Below are 24,878 nucleotides of genomic sequence, written 5' to 3'. Positions count from 1 at the left end.
TCAGTCATTTATTATGACAGCTGTGCACAACTTGTGACCTGCAAAGCTGAATGTGGCCCATCAGGCATTTACTGCCTGTATTCTGCCAGGTTCCGCCTCCTGCTTTCCCAACAGTGCCTCCTTTGCAGACAACAAAATTGCCTCCCCTTGAAAAGTCACAAACATGGCATGTGACCTGTGGGAATCGTTCTGAGACATGCCACACAAGACAGAAGAAGCAACATGGATTGGTAGGGCTGGGTAATGACGTGGAATTTCTGATGTGAGCTTTGTTGTGTATTGAGTCAAAGGATTTTATATCTGTATTACTATTGCCTGTATTTGCATTAGGGCAAAGCCTTTTGGTTCCAGAAGGTACAGCTACTATTGGTTCATTTAAGCTGCTGTATTTGGATCCTCTGTCTTATTGGTTTCCTCCAAAAGGCAGCACTGTGATTGCCAGATATAGTTCCCTCCAAAATGTATCCCTTTCTAGCTAGTCCCCTGTCCCTATAAATGTAGCTTTACTCTCCTCAGAGCTTAGTCTTGTTTGCTTTAATAAAGAAGTGTTACTAGAGAACAGCATATTATGTCAAGAGAGCTGAAATCACGAACCCCACGTCACAACAAGCTTGATGACTCGAGGGCTGCTCACATCCACTCTTAAATCACTCTTATACCATTTTAACAGCCACAGTTTGTTAAGGATGCGGAAAGGTCTTAGGACATCATAGAGTTACTTGGACCCTGCCCATCTGACTGGGTTGCCTCAGCCACTTGGGAAAAGCCACGGCTGTCAACGTGGTAGCAGAGTGTTTTGAATGTATGATGTGGATATGATCACTATCGATGCATACTGTACACATTGGGAATGGAGGTACGAATCGCATGTAATCTGTCATTGAGCCCTTTAAAATCACATCTCTTTCCTGACTTGATCATTTCATGCATTTCTAGACCTCCCCTCAACCATAATGGCCCAAAAGGTGGTTTGCAATTTAAAAAAACAAATGAAAATGACAGCAATTCAATTCTGAAAAGGAAATCCAGTAACTAAACCAGGCATCCCCAAACTGCAGCCCTCCAGATGTTTTTGCCTACAACTCCCATGATCTCTAGCTAAGAGGACCAGCGGTCAGGGATGATGGGAATTGTAGTCCAAAACATCTGGAGGGCTGAAGTTTGGGAACGCCTGAACTAAACCATGACTGTTTAACTTTGGGTATCTTCTGATGGTAAAAGGGAGGGTTGTCAGCCCCCTGCACAGTCTCTTCCAGAGTCAACTAAGAAAGCTTGCTTGTAATATCTGAAGCTTTTCTCTGTGTTTGAGCCACATTGGCCGTAAATTGTATTGATCACCTTTAGCTGCATTGTCAAATGCTATGATTCCCGATGTAATCTCTTCATACTGACACAAGTGTGTATGATCTGGCTAACATAGCACCATTTGAGTTGTTTCCCACATGTATGTTTTGCGTCATGGTGCTGCTATCAGACTTACCTCCCCTTCTGTGGACTGCAAGTGTAGTTCTTTTCTACAAGTGGCTTTTAAGTCCCCTGCAGCTGCACTCACTTGTATTCCCTTGGGAGCTTCCATTATCAAAGATCTAGTTGGCGATTCGAGTCTGAAAGTGTGTTTTTGAAAAAAGGAGAGAGAGGGGGAAAGGGGGGGAAGTCTTAAATGATTATGCGTTGCACATATCACCCAACAGCATAGGTAAAATATTTTCTCTAAGACAATGTAAAAATAAAACTTCCACTGACTCCCCTGCTTTTTGGAAAAAAATCATTTTCAAGATGAAAAACGTCAGTTCTTACAATATTCATATTCCTTTAGACCTTAATTCAGAGCTGTTTTTGGAACACATGGCATTTACTTCTGGAACCACATATATCTATATGCACATAAATACATGTACATGCATACACATCTTAGTGCATGTTTGTGTTATAGATAACAAATTATTACATTGAAAAGGGGTTATTGTCTCATATAAGAGCCTGGTTTTATGACCACCATGTGGTGCGTTGCCAAGGAGGCGAGAGGTGATAGCACACGGCAAATCTACATTCAAATATTTTCACTGCATCTTTGCAAAGTTAATTCTACCACCCTACCCAGAAGTGCTAATGATTTATGCCTGCAGCTTATCATATGATTGTTTCACTGTCACCATGACTGGTGGCTATCATGCTAGGAGGGTCTTAAATATGTGATTCTGCAAAAGAAGGTAAATGAAAATCATCAACAAACAATATGTACAGCCTGAAATCTGACAATATGGCTTTAGCTTCCTACAGGCCGTGGTGGCCTGTCTTATCAAGACTTTGTATGGATTCACATCTTGCATTATTTGCATGATCATTACAATTCTTCCACCATGACTGGAAGCTCAGAATTTACAGTTTGTTTATTTATTACTCTTTATTTTTTCTGAGGGGTTCAGAGAGGCTCTGAAATGGTCTTCCATCCAGTTAGTTTACAAAGCTAAAGGTAGACCTTCTGCAGGGGACCTTATGATGCATGTGGTTTTGTTAACCGACAGCAGGACTCAAACCTGCAGACGTCAAGCTCAGAATTTGTAACTACTTTGATGTTTTGTCTGCTCTTTATGAACTTTCCCCTTAGCTTAAGAACACGAGCATTAGAACAAATAATAAAAATAAATAAATCCCAACCCTGCTGGATCAAGCCAAAGGTCTAGTTCAGCATGCTGTTTTCACAGTGCCCAACTGTGGGAAGGCTGCAAGCAGGCTTGGTTGAATCTATGTTGTGAGGTTCATATCAAAAGCTCTCTCACCTTATGAAGTTGACACATAAGAAGCTTCTCATATGTACTGGATATAGAGTTGTACCATGACGCGGCAGGATTGAATTGGTTGAAAGAATGGATGGAATTAAAAAATGATGAGGTATTGGATCTAGAAGGGGCAGGTCTGGGTTTTGGCTGGCATTGGTATCTAATGGAAGAAAATCTCAAAACCCAAAATATTTTCATGAATAACATCATAAGGAAATCCCTATATGAAGTATGGAGGAAGTACCGTGGCATACTAGAACCCAAAACACCGGGATGGATATCACCCTTGGAAATAGTCGCTGTGAAAAGGCAGAATATGAGAACAAATTGGCCATCCTATAAAAATCTACTGGAAGAGGTAGATGGAGAATTAAAACTAAAGGAATATAAAGTAATCAAATCTTATCTGAGTAGCTGGCTGCAATTTTTTCAAATAAATCAAAGATTCCAAAAAGATAAAAAAATTGGCTTTAATAATGAAATTTTGGAATTAGATAAAATATTAATAAGGGGTAAGGACAAATATATTAAAAATTTATACGTTCTATTATTGGAATGGGAAACTAAAGAGGAATTAACAAAAGAAACAATGATAAGGTGGGCAAGATTTAGGGAAAACGATCATGCTAGAAAAATGGGAAAATTTGTGGAAGAGAGATGTAAATTTTACAGCCAACTATGATCTAAAAGAAAACCTATTGAAGATGCAATATAGGTGGCATTTAACGCTGGAAAAGTTAGCGAAAATGTATAAGGGAAGTAATGATGTATGTTGGAGATTCTACAACAAAACCGGTACATATATACACATATGGTGGAATTGCAAAGAAATTAAGAAATATTGGGAAACGACCTATAATGAATTGAAAAAGATACTCAAATATTCTTTCAAGAAAAAGCCAGAGTTATTTCTATTGGGAATTCTGGATGAAGAGATTTTAGCGAAGGACAGATGTATTCTAATGTATGCGACAACAGCAGCTAGATTACTTATAGGAAAGAATTGGAAGAGTGATAGGATACCTTGTAAAGAGGATTGGCAAATAAAAAGGATATCATATTATAATTTGGCAACAAAAATAGCAGAAATTAAAGGAATAAATGAACCAAAAAAAAAGGATAAAGATTGGAAAAAATTCAAAGATTATATAGCAAGTTTCGTGAAAAATGCCGATCTCTCAACAGACTTATGAAGGTTCAAACAAATGAATATCAAAATGGGTAGTAAGGATATAGGTATACATATGAGTAAAGAAAGAGGAAAAAAGCGTAATATAAGATCGGCTGGAAAGCACAACAGGGTGGGTGGAGGTAAGGGTGTATGAAGAGATGAAAATTGTTTTTCATTATGTAATGACTATTTATTCTTTACTGTATTTTTTGGTTTGTTTATGGCAGTTTATGTAAATTTTGGTAAATTCATGTATGAAATAAATAAATAAATAGAAGAAAATAATTAAATAAAAAAGAAGCTTCTCATATGTTCATCTCACATGAAAATGTTTATATCTACATCTATCCATAAGCAAATTTCAAGTAGCTGGACTACATGTTTCTGCAAGGCCTTTGCACTTCGATAAAACCTATGGCCGTTCCCCCCCTTCAAATTCAGCAATATGACCTTCTTAACTTCATTTTTATGCGTAATCAGCACAGCCAGAAAAATAACAATCCTTTTTCCAGTGCTGAAACTCAGCAACACAAATTCAGTGTATTGCCCCTGCAACAAATTTTGCTGCCTCATTATCTACCGGTGGGACTCCCTCCTCCTCCCCCCCCCGGCCCAGGTTTTATTTTATTAATGTTGCTTTAGGTATTTCTATGCTGCCCTTCAGTAAGAATTCCCAGGGTTGTTTATAGAAGAGGAAAGTACCATCTCCCAGTTCTCAAAGTACCAGTGAACAACAAATGGTGGACAATAAGAGAATGCAAGAACTACAACGGCAGTGAGACCTTAAAAGCCAGATAAAAACAAATGGCATGAGTTAAATTGTGTCTTAAAAGGTCTAGGAAAATGGAAATGTTTTTCCCCTGAAACCAAAAGAACAGCACAGTATGCAATCAGCTAGGCCACTCTGGTGAGAGCATTCGAAAATTTTGAGACGAACAAGAATTTCACTGTTCATATTTTGTTTTTAAACAACCATTACGAGTCCCCAAAACTGGTTTCCAGGTCTTGATATGGAAAAACTAATGAACTCAAGCCAAAAGTGAAGTACTTTCAAACCCACTGGTTTCACATGTAACCCCTCTCATTAAAATCAGGGGGACTTCAGAAACATTTGCTATATGCTTTCTAAAAGTGCAGCATTTTCCATGGAACTGCTACAGCATTCTCTTTTAGATATCCTTGTCTCTAAAGAAAAGGGCATGGTTTAAATTCCAGGAAAGTTCTCTTTTGAACAGTCAGAGAACCTGCTTTCCTTTCAGAGAATAAATTCCTTGTCATAACAATACTTACTTCACTGCTACCAATGCAGTGTTTTATTCCCAGCCCTCCCTTAGGCAACAGGAAGGTATGCAACTATATGATAAAATGGGCTACAATTTCTACATGCTGCTCTACTGTACAGGAAATTTAAAATAAGTGTGGTTTGATTTTTTTTCCCTATAAAAAATACTACTTGCTGTGGAGGCAAAATAGCTTCTCTGTGAAAAGGTTTCATTTCAGACACCAGCACTAAGTTAAAATAATGGGCACCATCTACCCAAAGTTAAGGACACTTAAGGTCCTTTGGTTGCAGACAATGAGGCGTTAAAAGGTGCTTAACCTCACCCCTGAAATCACTGGGACTGGAAAACACTTAAATTTGATGGGGACATGCCTGGAATATATACCACAATCCTAAACTTGCTATAAGAGACTAAGGTTTCTTATCGCCTATTGTGTCAACACAATAAACCAGTGTAAATGTTTACCACTAGGAACTTTCATTGGTTGTGGATCAGGAGAAAGAGTTGGAGCTGTACCTTCAAAGAAACCTCTCTGAGCTTTGCTAATCATATTCCACTTGCCTTCCCAGGCCTACTTGAGAGAGGTGTGGGCGTGTGTGTGCACACAGAAGCACAAGTCGAACCACACTAAGATCAAGGAAAATGTCACCAACAACCAGTGCTAAATTTCTAGAAAAAAGAGGTGCAGAACTCACCATGAATGTCTCCCTTGTTCATGGCAATGGTGCCCACCTGAGAGCCGGAACGGAGTTCCAGCAAGTTCCAGCTGGAAAAAAGCCCAGCTGATGAGGAAAACTAAAATGGTACTTGGAACTGAGTACGTTCAACTCAAGCCAGGACTCTCAAGGGGCAGAAGACAATTGATCTAAGATTACTCAGCATTCAAAAGCAAATAAAGAAGGCTTGGCCATAATTATTAAGAAAGAGAATGGAGGTACTATCTGTTTGTTTGTTTTTGCTCTTGTAAATTAAAAGGAGATAGATCACTGGCATGGTGTGATAAGGGTTTGGAAATTTGGGAAGTGGAGTTTTGCTTTGCTGGATAATCTTGCTTTGCCTGAACTAATCTTCCTACAAGGCAACTATACCCAGATCCTATGTTTCAGTATGGTGGGCTTCAAAGATTCCGCTAGCTTGCATGCAGGTGAGTTCGGGAATCTGCCCAGTTCTGAGGTTTCAGGTGGTGGGATCAGCAACTCTCCACAACTCACAAGCCAGCAAAGGGGTCAGTGGGTTATGGTATGATCCCTTAATAAAGAGGGGGGAGGTTGCTCTACCTCTGGCACTATAAAGAGATGGAGGTGGCGGTGAATACTTTCACATCTCTGGGTAAAGCATAAATGTGCCAAAACTTCATACATGGGAAAAGGAGTCTCAGCAGCAAAAGGTGTTTCACTTTCCCTCATTTGTTGCATTTCTCCTGCAACACCATCCCACCACAACTGCTCCCTTCCCCTCCATGAAACTGGGTTTCTTAGGTATGAATTTCTCAGATGCAGCTAGTGGAAAAGCAGGTATGGTCAAGGCATGCAGGGGAGAATCAATGGGGAGGAAAAGGGTAAAGCAAGCATCCCCCAACTGCTGGTTCTCCCCTCCAAATTGCACTGCCTCTCCCATGCATCTCTTCAACTGTTTGGCTCTTAAACCAGGAAAGATAATTACAGCCCCAGCTCCAATTCAAAAATACTGCAGTATCAAATGTATGACTTAACTTCATATTATTTCATGCAGAGCATGTCAGTTACCTTATTATCAATCCTAAAGCTCTCATTAAGTCCTAGACATCTCCTAGCTAGACTCTAATTGAACGGAACATTCCATTATTTTTGGCATAGCTAGTTTTCCTTATTCTACTAGGAATCATAGAAAATAATTGACTACTTTGATGTTAACAAGTCTAGAAAGATAGGTGAAGTGTGTGCGCATTAAGCAATAGTGTCTAGAGTTACAATATAGTTTGTTGCCAAGATGGGAGTGAAATCTAAAGATAAAATGACATCTCAAGAGCCTTTGAAAATGTCGTTGTTAAGGAGAGGTTTTGTAGTGATAACACTGGGGTGGGGAGAGATCTGAGGAGAAAGGAAGCAGAATTAAATGAAGGGCAGTTTTAAAACTGTGGAAACTACAAGAAAACTTGTGACACATAGAACAGATGTGTTATATATGAATAGAAGCGGGATCAATTGAGGAGGAACCAGGGGAGGAGAGGAAGAAGACCACGGTGACCTGTAACAAATCCTTCATGCACAGAGAGCCTACATTGGAGGTGGTTCAATAAGATGCTCTCCTGGGAACAATGCAACCCAGAGCAGGGATACTGCCACATCATTCTCCATTATCTATGTAGCTTGCCGTTCTGAGTGACCTCTTATTGTTTCAAAAGTGGAATGGATGTTTTGGGAATTATCCACTGTGCTGATTTTTTATTTCAGAATTTTGAACATAGCACTGGGTGTGTGCACTTTGCTACAACCTCCAGTTATTACATGTTTTTCCTCTCTTCTGCATCAGTGCATGATCCTCCCTGTTACTCTGCACATGGGGTACATGAGTGGGCATAGCTGCCAAGTCTCCCGTATTCCCCAGGAAACCCGTTTTTCCAGCTGTTCCCAGCTGAAAAAACGGATTTTTTTGTTTCCCCCCGGTTTATTCTGGCACGGTGGCCATTTTGGAACTGGGCGGAGCATGCTCAGAAGCGACTTTTGATGCAGCTCTGCCCAGTTCCAAAATGGCTGCATTGCGACTTCTGGCATGGCGACCATTTTGGAAGTGGGCAAAGCAGCATCAAAAGTCGCTTCTGAGCATGCTCCGCCCAGTTCCAAAATGGTGGCAGTGCTACTTCCGGTCTGCTACTTCCAGTTCGATCCCTTATTTCTCTGACAGGAACTTGGCAGATATGTGAGTGGGTGACAGGGGTGAGATAGGGATGCCGGGACCAGCAACATCTGCATGCCATGAGTATGAGAGAAGGCTTCACTGAATCGAGGTCGAATAGATAGGAGATGCAGGAGGGTTTTTTTGTAAAAAAAAATAACCATCTGTAAACCTTATTGGCCTGGGGAAAGTATGGTTGTTGTTGTTTTGCCTACACGATACTGTGCTGATCCTAGATTGGCCTGATTGGTGTCAGTTTAAATAGTTGGTTGTAAATGACAGTGTAGTATGGGGATGGATTTAACAGTAAACAGAGGTTAGGACAGCAGCAGCTTACTACTTTGGACCCTATAGGGGGAGAAATGATCCCTTCCAAGGTTTGTTTGGATGACAAACCTAAAGCTGTGATCACTGGCGGAGGAACGGGAGTGTGGAGGGAGCGGCCCGCCCCCGGCACCACGATTCAGGTAGGGTGCTATCGCAGCTCCCCCCAACACACGCCACCCCCCCCCCTGTGCGCCAGGTGCCACACACCCCAGAACGCGTGTCACGCCCCTGCCTGCTCTCTGCCCCCGGTAGCTGAGCATGCAGCTTTGCCACTGGCTGTGACCTGGAAGGACTTCTCTCAACACTGGACTGGACAGGTGAGGTCTGCAGGGTTGGAAACAAATGATGCAGTACCTCTGGACCAGAGTCAGGAACAAGTTGTCCAGATAATTTGGCATTTTGAGGGGAGGGGGATGTGGGTAAACACCTCCTGCTCTCGCCTAATCTCACACTGTTCAGTTTGCCACAGATCTCTTGATTAATAAATGAAGCAAACTTTTAAAACATACGAAATAACAAAGTAAACTGCATTCCTTTTTAATGAAGGAAATTGCATTCAAAAATTAAGGACAGATAATTTTTCATCGCAATTCTCATGTTTGGTCCAGGGCAGGGTTTTCCTGTGCCTATCATATTTCAAGATAGTCAAGGAGTGTTTGTGACCAAAGTCCTATCTACAAATCAATCTCGATCCACCAGGTCACATTTCCTATGGATAATGACTGAAAGGTTTGCACATGTCTATGCCTCTCTAATGGGGATATTAGCTGTAGGACCCAGGTGCCTTCTTCTCTAGCATCCATGAGAGTTGGGTTGACTTGCTTCCTGCTGTACTTCAGCATCACCACCAGAGCACAGGGATTTCAGTTATCATTTCCACAGGAGTTAGGGCCACCAAAGCTCTGCAAAGTTTCTAATCATGCCCTGTCTCTAGGGAACCTCAGGGATGTGAATACAGCTTTCCAGGCCCCATGCCTCTTCCAGGATCAATCCTCCTTCCCAGCCCCTTGCTCCACTGACTGTGAGTTGCACCCCCACCCCCCTTGAGTGTTTTTACCTGGTTACAGCGTGTCATGGTCACAATGCGGTGAAACCAAAAGTAGTTGGTCCACTTATTTTTGCCTCTGGCCTCACCTACTGCTAAGCATATGGTGCTCAGACTGAAAAAAGGTTCCCTGACGCTGCTCTATGGTTTTAGCTGATCTTAGGCCACCACATGGCCACTTACCTGCCTCTAAACCAGGCACCCCAAAACTTCGGCCCTCCAGATGTTTTGGACTACAATTCCCATCATCCCTGACCACTGGTCCTCTTAGCTAGGGATCATGGGAGTTGTAGGCCAAAACATCTGGAGGGCCACAGTTTGGGGATGCCTGCTCTAAACCATCAGCCCTGACAGATACTTCCTGTTTGGTGCACTGTTCCTGGTGCTGCTGTTGCCATTTAGAAGCTACCTTATTCACATTAACATACAAAAGCACAAATGCACCAACATCTACACTATATAATTTATGTTGATGGCTGCTTTGTGAGCTTCCTCCTGCCCTGAAAGTAGATCACATTAACTTGTGCCTTCATAGCTTCAAATCAAATCTTTTAAAGTTCTGTATCTGTTTAAGGGCAGCGGGGGGAAATCGCGTTTGGCCTCTTTGTGGCTCAAGCTTTTAATGAAAGGATGTCCTGCTATGTTAGTGCTTTTCTCTTACTCCCTCTGTCTTTTTCGAGAAACGCTCCTGCTGGTGCCATGCAGTTGCAGCTTTGATAGAAAACACAAAACTATTGTGCAGGATTTGTGGGTCTTCAATACAGATCAGAATTAAAAGGGGATCCTACTATCCTTGTCGGCTCCTTGCCGCTTGATCAATTTTCCATCTCATTATGCCCAGTGTTGGCTTTCAGGATTAGCTTATAGTCAATCTTACTGTAGCCTTGATGATGAAGGGGGAAAGAAGCTATTAAATTTGATTTTCAACTTCTCCCCAGAGGAGCAGGACAACAACAAAGCAATTTGCCCCTCTTATTAATAAGTTGATTGAGGGCAGAGATTTCTGCAGATAACCACAGTGCTTTTTATTGTGCATAGAAGCTGTTTGTTTCTTAATGACTACCTGGACAAACTGCATTGCTGTCATATTTAAAATAAATATTTTGGGGTTTATACTCTCCTTAGTTTAGCCGGGCTCTTTCTGACAAAACGTGGCAACTAGAGTCTGACAAATAAATTATACAGGTGTAATTCAGTTACACCTGGGACCCAGGTGGCACTGTGGGTTAAACCACAGAGTCTAGGGCTTGCTGGTCAGAAGGTCGGCGGTTCGAATCCCTGCAACGGGGTGAGCTCCCGTTGCTCAGTCCCAGCTCCTGCCCACCTAGCAGTTCGAAAGCACATCAAAGTGCAAGTAGATAAATAGGGACCGCTCCAGCGGGAAGGTAAACAGTGTTTCCGTGTGCTGCTCTGGTTCGCCAGAAGCAGCTTTGTCATGCTGGCCACATGACCCGGAAGCTGTCTGTGGACAAACGCTGGCTCCCTCGGCCTATAGAGCGAGATGAGTGCCGCAACCCCAGAGTCTGACACGACTGGACCTGATGGTTAGGGGCGCCTTTACCTTTACCTTTAATTCAGTTATACAGATGTCATTCATTTCACTGTTTGTAAAATATGACCCTTTTATCCTGCTTGTTCCTGCTAACGAGTCTCAGGTTCAGCTAGGCTTTCTTGGGCCAGGGATCATGTAACAGGGTTTATAAGCTCTCAAAAATGACTACAGGCAGCAAAATCTTGCTAGCAAAAGATTAACTTGGGTAGTTTTTATCTTGTCTGAGCTGAATGGTTGACTACCAAGGGAATTTAAAGATGATTTAGAAGGAAAAAAACCTTCCCAAATCTATGGGATATGAGAACTATTCAGAATATGAGCAGCATGTTCAGAAATGTTTAGAATATGATTTTTATTTTTCAGATTAGATTTGGTTATTGATACTGCTGTCATTTATCGGGGCAGCTGAATTAATTGAGGAGCGACAAAATATCTGCCTTCCTCCTGTTACCACAACCAGTCTGCTACTGGTTGTTTTGGGTGCCTCTCCCCTTATATCTTTTCTAGGGTTTCCTCACACACACCCCTCTTGACTTATGGACAGGAAACAGGAAGTGGTGCTCCATCAGAGTCAGGAGATGTTGCCCCATCACAGCTAGAGTTATCCTTTAGGGCAGGCTTCCTCAACCTCGGCCCTCCAGATGTTTTGAGACTACAATTCCCAACATCCCTTACCACGGGTTCCTGCTAGCTTGGGATCATGGGAATTGTAGGCTGAAAACATCTGGAGGGCCGAAGTTGAGGAAGCCTGCTTTAGGGCAATGTGTTCAACGAGGGAGCTCATCTGATTTCTGCCCAAGTTAAAATGCTCATTTTACAATGGTTTCAGGTTGACGACTGCACTCCCTTGTCGAAGTGCTTGAGACCATCTCTCGAGTCTAATGTTCATGAAACACCCAAATCTGCTTTGGAAAGAGAAGGGGACATCAACCTTACTACAACCTCTGTGACACGTGCTGAGATGGCAATGATCCAAAAAACCAGAAGAAAAAAGAACCTTACACTGAAACACAACTGTTTGTTTTAGGCTTACATTTAATCTCTTTGCCTTTTCAGAAAAATATTGATCAGGGCTCAGCAGCACAGCCACATCTAAACATATCTAAGGCTTCAACAGGGAAGTCATTTTCATTAAAAAATAAATAAATCTTAGTTTGACTTAGTTTGACTCCCTGGAAGTTTTAGGATTCAATCTTTTTTAAATAAAATAATAATAATTCTCTGATATTTGGGAAAGAGACAAAAACCACAAGAGCGACTGGCCAGTAAACGCAGTATTGTTTCACTGACATCAGGAGTGAGTGGGTTTTTTTATTTATTTATTGCAGCCTTTGAATATCCTTGGCAGGATAGATTCATAAGAAAGTGAAGGACAAATATGGCTCAAGAGAGAGAGAAAATGAGCAAAAGGCAAACATAGTTTTCAAGGGCAAACCACAGCATGTCAACCCTTCACTGACATTTGTGGCTTGCACATCCTGAAAGAGCTCATAATAAGAACAAAAACTCAGTTTTCAGAGGGACAGGAGTGCTCCACAAACCCCATTTGACAATGAATGAATTTTGACCCATCACAGCTTCAGACAACTTTGATACAAGGCACAAATACATGTCAAAAGGAAAATGCTTTTGTGAAAAGGTCTATGATTAGTTTTGATTCTTCATTTGTAGGTGAATTACTTTCAAGATTTGTTTATGGGTGAGGAGCACACAAATGCTACAGTCATATTAATGAACAATATAACTAACTTTAAAAGCGTTTTAAAGCATAGCTGGTCTATTGATAACTTGCCAAATAAAACTGCAATCAATGCTTTTGAAACACCTACTTGAGGTCTTGGGAAGGATCTGCTCTGATATGGGGAGTCTCCACAGAGTGCTCAAATACAGCCCCTTCTGTGCCTAAAATAAATACATAAATAAGATACAGGATGGTTATATTCTATGTGAAGATCACAGTTTAAATGTATTACATTCCTCAAACAAAAGCATTTCATTGAACTGATCTGTTTAATGTTTCAGCCGCACGTTACTGTTGATGAGGTTTCTTCAAATTAGACTGGCTCTAGAAGCTCCAGCTCCCATCGCTTCATCTTAAGGTAGCATTCAGATTTGTGTCTGGTTTCATGATTATTTTTCTGGTTTTATTCTCTGTACAGTTTAATTTTTTTGTACATGGCTTAGAAACACTAACCATTAAGCGATATACACATGCCTTAAATAAATAATAATTAGCTAAAAACTGGTCAACATTTGAAATCAAAGCTTTTTGTTTGTTTTTTGACATAACAAGACCACAAGTCATAAAAGGGGAGTGGCAACAGCAATTTATTAGTTCAGACTCTCAGCTTTCAATATTGGGCAGCAATGTTTTAACTAGAGGACCAGTGATGTACTCTCTTAAAAAAAGAACAATCATGGAGATGGAGGGATCACCCATAAAGAAATTAGAGATTACAGCAGTCTGAGCGTGGAAAATCTTCTCGGAGGTATCATTTAAATAAGGCAAGAAACCCACAAGATACATGGCCGTTTTATAAATGGCAAGATTCTCAGAAATATTTCTCTGACACAGAGCTCAGCATACATCATATCCATCCTAATTCAGTACAAGCCCCAGCTAGTCATGCATTCGCAAATTGTACTTCCCTGAAACTATGGAAACTGAAAATTTAGTACTCACAGAGACTGGCTGGTGTAAACTACTTATTTCTGCTCAATTTACCAGTTACTGATATTCGGTCTTTGGAAAATGACAATGAATATGGTTTCACTAATACCACTGGAAGCATATATTACAAATTACAGAGCTGAAAGTTTGGCAATAGATCATGTTACCCCCTGCATCCACAGAATGAGCACAATGAGTGTGTACTTGTTATATAAACAGCAAAACAAGGGTTTTCTCCGAGCATTGTCTTGCTCTCAAAAAGAAAATGGCAGCACATTCAGCACAACACCAAATAAAGGCTAAATTGTGCCATTTTATTGGGAGTACTCTAGATGCAAAACTGCCACCATCCTTTAATTCAATCATACATCTAGGGTCACAAAATGAAACCAAACTCAATGTTGCATGTACTGTTCATTTCAACAATGGGACCAAACAGCAAGGGTACATTGGTACATTGTTGGTGTCACTGACCGAAGTTGCCATGGCTTCAAAAGCCTTGGTGCTTCTACAGCTGGGTAAGCAAATGAGAGGGATGTTATTCCTGTAGATACTTGGACCCTGACTTCTCAAATCACAGATGTAAGGAACCTCAGTTGTCCCTGTCTTTGTCAACAGGTGCTCATCATTGTGGCGATGTAGAATTTACAGGTGGATCCAGGATATCAGTTAAATGCTACTGGTAAAAGATTTGTGAGTCATCGTGTTAGAATGAGAAACAATGTGCAACATTTAACAGCTGTATCGTAAAACGGAACCTATGAACTCGGTGGGCATTTGGCTTGAAGTGTTACTTGGCAACATTGGAATATGTGCAGCCAACACCAGTTCTTGGACCAGTATAGGGTTTGAATTAATAATATACAGTTGAACTTCAGTTTTCGAGCATCTCAGGTGCCGAACACCGAAAAATTAAAACGGAACTGCTTCCGTTTTCAAACACGCCTCGAAAGTCAAGCGGCTTCCACTGCTTGTTTTCTTTTTTCTCAATGGATTTTGCCAACCACCCATTGCTCCTCGATTTTCAAATGTTTCGGAAGTCAAATGGTCTTCTGGAACACATGTTAAAAACCCAAGGTTCCACTGTACTTTAATGACAACAGATTGAAACTAGAGGCTTAACACTGCCATTTAGATTATGTGAATGTGTGTACACAAACAATTATACCAATCCCAGCATAAGTCTCCTTAGCAACTCTTTCTTAGGTCATAAAAATCTAAGAAGAGTCATACTGAATGATACCAAAATTTATCTAGTCCATCTTTTGCTATCCACAGCATCCAACTGGACACCTTTTGGAAGCCTACAAGTAGGGTATGAGGACAATAACCTCTTTGCTGTTGCTCCCCAACAAATTCCCAGTAACAGGACACAGCTATCACAAGTAACCATTTACAGCATTCTTCTCCATGAAATCTATATAGGCTAGTGAATATCACATCTTGTGGCAATGAGTCCCACAAGTTAACTCCCTCCTTGTTCCACCTCTCTTCCTTTCAATCTGCCCCAGCTTCACTGCCATTGTCACCTTTCTCCTAAATCGCCTGCCCAATTCATCCATTCACTCATTCATTTGAATCACTTGCCTCTACCCACAGTCTCCTTCTCCCCCCTTACTTTAATGTCTTGTTTCCTTTCTGCCTGCCTATGGACACATTAGGTTTTCTAGCTTCACATTGCCCACCCTTTCTGTGATGGTTGAGCAGCTCACTGACATGGTCTAAGGTATCCCAGTCACAAACAAAAATGAGAGGGTGGGAAAATAATAATAACAATAATTTAATTTTTTTATACCCCGCCCATCTGGCTGGGTTTCCCCAGCCACTCTGGGCAGCTTACAAAGGTACTTTGAAGCCTTGTAGAGGAGTGAGCAGAAGATAGATCAGGATTTCCCAGGTGATCTTCAGTAGATGTTGAGTAGTATACTGCTTTGCATGAATGGCTTGCTACTTGATAACAGCCACCATGTAGAGTGCTTTATGGCTTACTTCCATGCGTGAACAGAAAAATAATAGTACTATAGATGGCTAAAAAGCACAGTGTGTCATTTGTAAAAATGGAATAGATTAAAGCCATAATGTGCACTTTTTTAAAAGGTTATTCAGAAGGTTCTATTTTGATCTTGCCGTTAGTGTTCCTGATTATTACCTATATAATGACTTGCTGGCCATTTAGCCTCCAAAGCATCCTACCTTTTCTCTGTAACACGGAGCTGAATAACAGATGTAGAAGGCAAAAACCACCTGTCATTACCACAAAGCAAAAAGAGAAATGACTTATTGAGAAATGCCCTTTACCATGGTTCAAGTGGGGAATTCTGCAGGCAACAAGAGAGGGAGAGGGACTCGGGCACTTATACACCCTTCTTTAGATCAGCAGGGAGGCAAAGTACGGTTCTTAATTTAGCAGTATGGGGAAAGAGGTGTACTGCAAAGCAATTGACAACAAGGCCTGGGAATCTGACACAGCCGTACCAATAGGAGGAGAGGGCATATGACAGTCATGGAGCCCTTCACTACAATAGCCTCAGACACACATTGTAGCACTGCGGCAACTGTTTTCCACTACAGGACATTGCAGTTAACAGTGAAAGTTGAAAGCAGCTAATACTTTAAGAAACATCATTGATCAGTGATAACATTCTCCCTTTGTACTTTTCAACAGGATTCCTGTGTTAGAGATTTGCTCTGTGTATTCAAGGCTAAAAGTAGGAGATAAAACCGTAGTAGATTTTCCATGTATGGAGACAAGAGGTATCCAACTTGCTGTGGAACCCAGTGCACAGAGCATGCCGGTCAGTAAATTACACAGCCCAAAGTTGGAGTTAACTCTTTCTTAGCAAAAATATGATCTCTACAGACTTGGCTGAGTGTCAGGTTCTGGGAGACATGGGGTGGAGAAGAGCTTGCCTCAGCAAGAGGGGCAGGCACCCATGACTGTTCATGAGCCTAACTCATCTTGGCCTCCCTTCCAGTTGCCAACTTCAGCTTCTGATTCTTCACCTTGCTGCCACAGACTCTCCCATCTCACTAAGCTTTCAAATACAGGGTGGGCTCAGATTCAATTCCAAACACACTTACCTGACATTAAGACCTGTTCATTTAATGCAACCAGACCCCTAGTGTTAAACAAAGTATGAGATGCTGAGAAACGGTGTCACACTAACAAAACTGAAACGGCATCAAGTATTACATGACAAGCTCAGGGCAGGAGTGGGGAACAGTTGACCCTCCAGATGTTGCTGAACTACAACTCCCATTAGCCTTAGCAAGCATGGCCAATGGCCAGGGATGATGGGAGTATTACCGTAGTTCAGCAACACCTGGAGGGCCAAAGGTTCACCACACTTGATGTAAAGCATTTGACACACATTACAAAGAATAAAGTCTACATGTTCTTAACCATGTGAAGGCTGTGTAATCCAGATGTTGGAGAGCTGCTGCCTGTTAGAGAAGCCTATCAGCATGACAGCAGCTATTAGGAAAAGAGGGAAGTTCACTTCGATGGGAAGTCATTCATGCTACAATTGGACATGCCAGGAGGAAGGAAAGTTGGGGAAATTTCAAATAGCTGAAATAGGACACCACATGCATTGCACAGTGTTCATGGTAGTAGTATGGCCGTAGACATGCACAGTATGTGTTTGTTTCTCTAGCAGAATAATTACTCTGTGCCGATATGCCTCAAAGGTTTTTGGGGCACCTTAAAGACAAATAAATTATATTATGGCATAAGCTTTCACGGACTAGAGCCCACTAAACAGATGCATGGAGAGTAAGCATCAGTTGTTGGGCATATGCCATAGAAGAAATGTTACACTTTAAGGTGCCACAATACACTTTGTTGCTGCAACAGACCAGCACAGCTCTCACTCTGGAATCTGTGGCCAAGTTCCAGGAGAAGGATTGCAGCATTTGTTTCCTTAGGTTGAGAGAGCACTGGAGACTTCATGGTGTATTTGGACTACTTGCTTTATTTAACAAATGTACAAGCAGAGCAAAGGACAAAGGTGGAGGCAAACAGGCACTCCTGCAGAAGGCAAACAGATTCCCAGATAACTATTTATGTGGGCCTACAAAACTGTACGCTCCAGTCCAGCTAATTCCACCTAGAAGCACTCAGATCTCTCTGTTCTATCATTGCCCATTCAAAGCTGCTAGCTGCTATTTTACATATGCATCCTGCAGAGCACAGGTCTGAGACCCTATACACCCCACTCTCTAGCACTGCAGGAGAGAATTGCCTATTGAAGGGGCCATCCCTGGTCCTTAAGAAGCATTAACATGCTTCTGTCAGATCCCAGATTTACAGAGATCGAGCCAGCCAAACTCACAGCTGTATTTTCCCTTGATCCTAGTCTGTTCATACAGGCACTCAATTAGTCATATCCTTTGCTGTTATATTTAATCTCCCTTCTCTGTTGTCACCTTGTCCTGATTATCCCCTGTGCCTTTTGATGCCCTCTGTTTAATACTTCTAATGAGCTAGAGTAGGCTTAAAATATTATATAACACCCAAAGAGAAACCAAGCTAAGTTAAAATAAAAGCAATGGAATAAATTATGGCTCCCTTGAAATCGGCATCAGTTACTGCTGACCATCACCAAATGACTGTTAAAAAGCAACAATCTTAATGCTTTTTCTGTAGTTTGGATATCACTGCTAACTTCTGAAAAATTAGTGCAGACATTTGGCATCAAGTGAAACTGAAGCACCTTCACCAAATCATCTTGAATCAAATTATGGTTCCACATTTAAAATGCCCACCAACAAAAATCAAAGCTCTTTTCCCAAACGTCCTTATCACTTATAATACACTATTATTGGGTCCACAATTGTACTGTTTGGCAGGTGGATCAAGTTGGTCTTACTAAACTACATACCTGTTGCAATATCTGGTAAGCAAAGTTACAGGTGTTGGTCTGCCGTAGTTGAAACAAAATTAAAAAAAAATCCTTCCAGTAGCACCTTAGAAACCAACTAAGTTTGTCATTGGTATGAGATTTCGTGTGCATGCTTATCCTATTTGCAAATGACACCAAACTGGGAGGGGTAGCCAGTGCCTCTGAAGACAGAATTGGGATACAATATGACCTTAACAGATTGGAGAACTGGACCAAAACTAACAAAATGAATTTCAATAGGAACAGGTGTACTACACTTAGGAAGGAAGAATCAGCTGCACAAGATGGGGGACACCTGGCTTGCCAGTACTATGTGTGAAAATGATCTAGGGGTCTTAGTAATAGTACCGCTCTATTCCGCCTTGGTCAGGCCACACCTGGAGTACTGTGTCTAGTTCCGGGCACCACAATTCAAGGATATTGCAAAGCTGGAATGCTTGCAGAGAAGAGCAACCAAAATGATCAAAGGTTTGCAAACCAAGCTTTATAAACTGGGTATGTTTTGCCTGGTAAAGAGGAGACTGAGAGGCGATATGATGGCCATCTTTAAGTATCTAAAGGGCTGTTACATGGATTATGGACCAGGCTTAGTTTCTCCTGATCTGGAGGCTAGGACCTGAACCAGTGGATTCAAGTTCCAAGAAAGGAGATTCTGACTAAACATCAGGAAGAACTTTCTGACAGTAAGAGCTGTTGACAATGGAATAGACTCTTCTAGGAGGTTGTGGACTTTCCTTCCTTAGAGGTTTTAAAGCAGAGGTTGGATGGCTATCTGTTATGTATGATCCAGTTGAGATTATTGCATTGTGGGGGTTGGACTAGATGACCCGCATGGTCCCTTCCAACTCTACAATTCTATGATTTATGAGTCTTGTTCCTAAAAGTCTGCCAAGCCTATCTCAAATATGTACCTGTTTCAAAATTGCTCACTACCCAATTATCTTTACAATACTCTTTTACAATGTCATTATTTCTCAACCATATATATATATATATATATATATATATATATATATATATATATATATATTGCCTTTGCTGCTTTCCAGAGTAATTGAGCAATTTGATATTTTCCATTCATCGACCCCTTAACATAGCAGCATATAGTATTTCCAAATTAGTAGATGCCCGTTAAAGACAAATAGCGGATGCATCTTCGGTTTACATTTATTGAAAGCAGCATGTGTCAATCCTGAGAATTCCTAATTGAAGCAAACCTGCTAGATCCAAATGAGGGAAGAGATGCAGCTGAATGTGTGTGTGTGTGTGTGATAAAATAGGTGAGGTGTGAACAATTGCTAGAGCTGAGCCAGAAGTTGTCAACTGAAAACATCCAACTCAAAGTATCTTGAAATTAGGAGCGAAATTTAGAAGGCATGAGGAAGGATTACTGTGTATTGGTGGTGGAAATGGCTGTTTGTTTTCCCTCTCTTCCATTCTCCTCTCAGCAGGTCCATTTGCCCTCAACAACCTATGGTCTTTTCAATGTGTTTGTGGGAGGTGGGATTATTGGCTTATCTCTTTGTTTGCCTTTGTCATGTTTTTTATTTTATATTTTTATACTGTAAACTGCCCTGTGATCTTTGGATGAAGGGTGGTATATACATTTAAATGATTGATTGATTGATTGATTAATAATAGGGATGCCAGAGAATTCTGGTGACAATGGAAATGGGAGCAGAAATTGCTGGTGTTCACTTATTTGTCCCCTGTCTGGAACAGAAATCAATCCAGTGAATACAACAATAGGCTGTTGTGGATTTTAGTCCACAAACATATGCTGTTGGTTTAGTTTCTTTCCACACCACCACATCTGCATTGCATATCCTTCACTTTGAAGTGAATAGGTTGGAATAGCATAATGCCAATGTGATTTATATAATTAATTACGTAAATTGTGTCAAGTTGCTTGATTTTAGCACAGCGGCAGTGAGAAAAAGAACGTAAATTTTGGCAGAAGATGACCTGTAGTCAAATGGAAGCAGTGCTGTGTGTGACGAATACATGCAATATATGAAATGCACAACAATGTCTTCTTACAACCCAATCTTTGAATGACACTACATTATTATGCAATAGTCTGGCATTTCCAACTTCCTCGATCCATCCCCCAAACACTGGATGTAACCTTTGAGTTAGTACCACATTATATCAAGAAACATACTCTTTGAAATGTGTTCCTAGCCTTTCTTTTTCTCTTTTCTTTTACTTAATTCAATCCAAGAGTTAGCTCTTTTCCCAGAAACTAATCCTTAAGTGGCCATATATTCCGAGTTGAGAGCCAAGGCTCCTGACAAGTCATGCCCACACCTTTACAGCCCTCATTTACAATCCAGACATGAAAAATAAAAACATATATATTATGTGCTTAAAAACAAGGCAAAAGGAGACCATTATTATGCTCGAATACCTAGGTACTGAATTTACTGATGTCCGCCTGAAAAATAAGAACCCATCATTGTCCTCTATCAAGGGGGAAATTGAACTTCACAGTGCTGCAAAATAAATAAATAACCAATTTGGGTGTGTATGATTTCTATATTTCGCCCCCTTTGGCTAGGCTGTCTGTGGGTGAAAGCATTCTGAGCGAATAGGAGTTGTCTAAATAATATTCAGGTTGCATGATACGAGGGTGAGGTGTAATTATGTAACTTTAAAATTCTTTACTAGACCTATATCTGCTTGTGAGTGGAGAAGAAGGGAAGTTGCCAGTACAAACCTGGAAATGTCTTCTTGATGGATCTGTGAGTCATCAAGTGATAATTGCAATGGATGTACATATGAATAACCTTAGGTCATAAAAATTCCTGAGACAAAGTAACAGGGGCATACCCAGGATGAAAACTAGGGGGAGCAAGCCGCGGTAAACACAGGGGCACCCCTGGGGGCGGGGCTTTGCTCTGCGATGCGTGTGCATCCTGACACATGCATCGTGACATAATGACGCATACTGCGTGTGTCAGGACGCACGGTGCATGTGCAACCCCGCGTGCAAAAAAATAAAAAGGAAGCCATAGCCCCATGAAAGGAGAAGCAGCCACGTGAGCGCCCCTTGCCTCCGCCTGCTTTGTTCTTGCTGCGACGTCAAGGTGCTGCAGCGGGCGGTGGGACTGGGGGGCGTCGAGTGTTACCCCTCCCCAGAGGTGACACTTGGTGGGCCCCCAGCCCCACCACCAGCTGTGGTGCCTTGTCGCCGTGGCAAGAACGAGCCTGGGGCGAAGGCAAGGCAAGCGGAGGCAAGGCAAGGGGCGGTTTAGCCATTAACGCTTTAATAGCCCTAGGTAAACTCTGAGCTCTCAGCTTCCATTCTCCATATGCATTAGCGGGATAATAAAACCAAACAGCCTCATCAAAGCGACATCTAAGGAACTACGGTAACAGTATTTGTGCTCACAGACACTGGAAAACGGGAAGAGCTTTCTGTATTGACTTCCTAATACCACATTTTTGGGGGGCTTCTGGGGGGGCGGCTGCCCCCCGCCCCATGCTGGGTACGCCCATGCAAAGTAAGGCAAACTAGGGTTTGCTGCTTCCGTTTCTTAGTCATACTGTCAGAAGTACCTGAGGACTACTTCTGGCATTATAGTTCTTGTGTGTGTTTTGAAAGAGAATCAGGAATAAGACTGAGTAGACCAATTCCATTACCTATGTGAAACTGGAATTTTAGCCCTGTTCACATGGTTAAAATTCAGGAATTCTGGGCACATAGAGTGGTGACATTGTGTCTTTTGGATTCATTTGTTTATGCATTTTGTTGTATATGGAACAAACATGGGTACAAGTTACACAGAGAGAGAAAGAGAGAGAGAAAGGATCTGTTTACAAAGGTCCCACAAACATGTGAAGTGGGGAACATGTGAAGGAGTGGAGACACGAAGTGTGAAATCTTGCATGTGTGAATGTGCCATCACAGGTGGCACACCATAGGTAGAACTTTCATTCCGAAACACATTATCAGCCTGCACATTCAGCCAAAAGGTATCAAATGTTGAATAACTAAGGGGTGATAAATCATGTGTTTAGAAGCTGGGTCAATGACATACACCAATTGTGGATATGGCACTGTCTTCTCTGGGCCAACTGGACCTTAGAATGCAAGCAGAATTGAAGATACCAACACTGATTGTGCTTCTAAAGCCTAATGTTTGCAAGCATTTACAAAACTGCAAATGTTCCTTGAAATAACTCAAGATATCTTACCCAAGCAAAATCTTAATGTCTGCCCAGAAATTCTGACACAGGCAAATTTAGTGGCTACTTGTCCTCATATACAACTTGCATCTTGACTGCTAGATTTACTTGAGATTTTAGGACTCCACCTGTTTGCTACACATGTACTGATTATAATCAGTACATTAATTATCTACCCAATTGTCATCAGAATTTTGACCATACCCAACCATATTCAGCAATGCTGTGATTGCAAATGCTGCTTAATTCAGTGAGTCAGCCAGGTGTATATTGTCCCTCTTTTTTCCCACCTTTCTTCCACTGATTGTAACAGATCAAGCTTGAATTATGACCTGTCTATAGAGCAGGAAAAGTGTGAAAAAGACTTCACCCATTGACAATCAAATGGCCAGTCAGCCACTGAAGGCAAATATATACCATATACTCTCATACAAACATGCACCGTATCTATCATCATTTACTTTTTCTGCATCGCTGAGCTTTTTCTAAATGGTTTATTTATATTCTTCTAACCTAATTTGTAATTCACATATATCCCTCATTTCCTTGTTATTCTGTCATATTTCCTTTTTATGAACCCAAACAATATTTCTACTTTATCATCCCATTTTAACTGTTATTGTGGTGCTCTGTATATTGCTTCCAATTACCTGCACATTTATCCAGTCTTAAAAGCAAATCTAGTATGTTTATGTTCTCCTATACATGTTAAAATCGTGCGGCTATTATAATACAATAATGGAGTGTCTCATTATTTCTGTCTACTGTGTGGCTGTGCTAGCTTCTATTGAATTCATAATATTTTTCTCCACATCAAAAGAAGCATGGCTAGACCCAAGTCAGAAGAATATTAAATTTGTTTCAATATATTCATCAACTCTTAACAAATTTTTCTTTCTTGTCTGTTTCACACAAAACTCAAGTGGAATGTCTTTTATTTCTGCAAATTCATTCGAGATATATGCAATTCTAGCAGCGTGTATGGTGATCTGCCTGAAGATTTGTTTATCTCAGTGCATTAAAACTCTCCTTAATCTTCCTGATAAATGAGGTTATATTTCTCATCTAACCTTTTTACATCTATTTCTCACACTGCTACTAGTAAGGTACTTAACTAAGTCTGGTTTCCTATCTTATATCTGCTTTGTATGCCTGCATATTATTGGGGAAATAAATAAATGCAAAGCTGCAATTGTACAGGTAGTTGAGATTCTTTGGTAACGGGTTAACCTAAGAATTTTGCTTCAGTCTCAGTAGATATGAAAATGACCTGCCCCCCCCACCCATGGGTGCCTGTGAGTTCCTAGCTGTGCAAGGCCACACTGGGGCTCTGCTCATTTTTACAAGGGAGTCCCCCACAAAGTGGGATTCCAGGCAATGCAAGGACCTGCAGCTTGGACCTCAGCTAGGGTTGCCAGACTCAATAGAGGACAGGACTCCTGTGCCTTTAATTGCCCTGCTCTCTTTTGAGTCTGGAAATCTTAAAGAGAAACCAGCAGACCCTTTGTTTAATTTCCAAGCAAAGGGTCTGCTGGTTTTTCTTTAAGGTTTCCAGCCTCAAAAGAGAGCAGGGCAATTAAAGGCACAGAAGTCCTGTCCTCTATTGAGTCTGGCAACCCTAACCTCAGTTCTGGTGGTTTTCCTCTCTTTTTCCTTTGGTACACATGTGACACCCTTTCCTCCATGAAGAACTTTGAAACTCATCCTGAGATATTCTTTAACTAGCTTTGTATAGCCCTATTAATTTTACAGCAACATATTGAGGATTTTCATCACTAATGGCTATGTGGAGTTACAGACCTCTCCCAAATCTTGTGGGGACTTCATGCTTCTAAAAGTAAAATAAAAAACCCTACTATAAATATAGCTTTCAAGGTCAGTGGTGCCTTAATACATATGGGTTTGAATTACATAGGCAGTGACAAGCTAACTCAAAAGACACAGAGATATTAAAGTTTAATACTTGCTCTTGCTTGTGAGGCCACTGATAGTTCTGGAGTCAAGACAAGAATCAGTGCATCACATCTGAACTCTGCTTGTGGATATTGTGATCCTGGGTGCTATTTGCTTGAGATCATTA

The 24,878-nt window shown here is 41.2% G+C and overlaps 1 protein-coding gene across 1 annotated transcript in view; it reads right to left on the bottom strand.

The window, feature by feature from the left end:
• SGCZ (sarcoglycan zeta) overlaps positions 1-24,878 on the bottom strand; it is a 120,125-nt gene that overhangs the window by 6,371 nt on the left and 88,876 nt on the right. The window contains exons 4-5 of the mRNA XM_060278819.2: positions 12,862-12,934; positions 1,481-1,604 (exon numbers count right to left, since the gene is read on the bottom strand). Of these exons, the coding sequence (XP_060134802.2) occupies positions 1,481-1,604; positions 12,862-12,934 (197 nt within the window). The remainder of the gene's footprint in view (positions 1-1,480; positions 1,605-12,861; positions 12,935-24,878) is intronic.

This window comes from Zootoca vivipara, chromosome Z1, assembly GCF_965207765.1.
Source record: "Zootoca vivipara chromosome Z1, rZooViv2.hap1.1, whole genome shotgun sequence".
NCBI classification, from domain to species: domain Eukaryota; kingdom Metazoa; phylum Chordata; class Lepidosauria; order Squamata; family Lacertidae; genus Zootoca; species Zootoca vivipara.
This window is presented reverse-complemented; position numbering and strand designations above follow the sequence as displayed.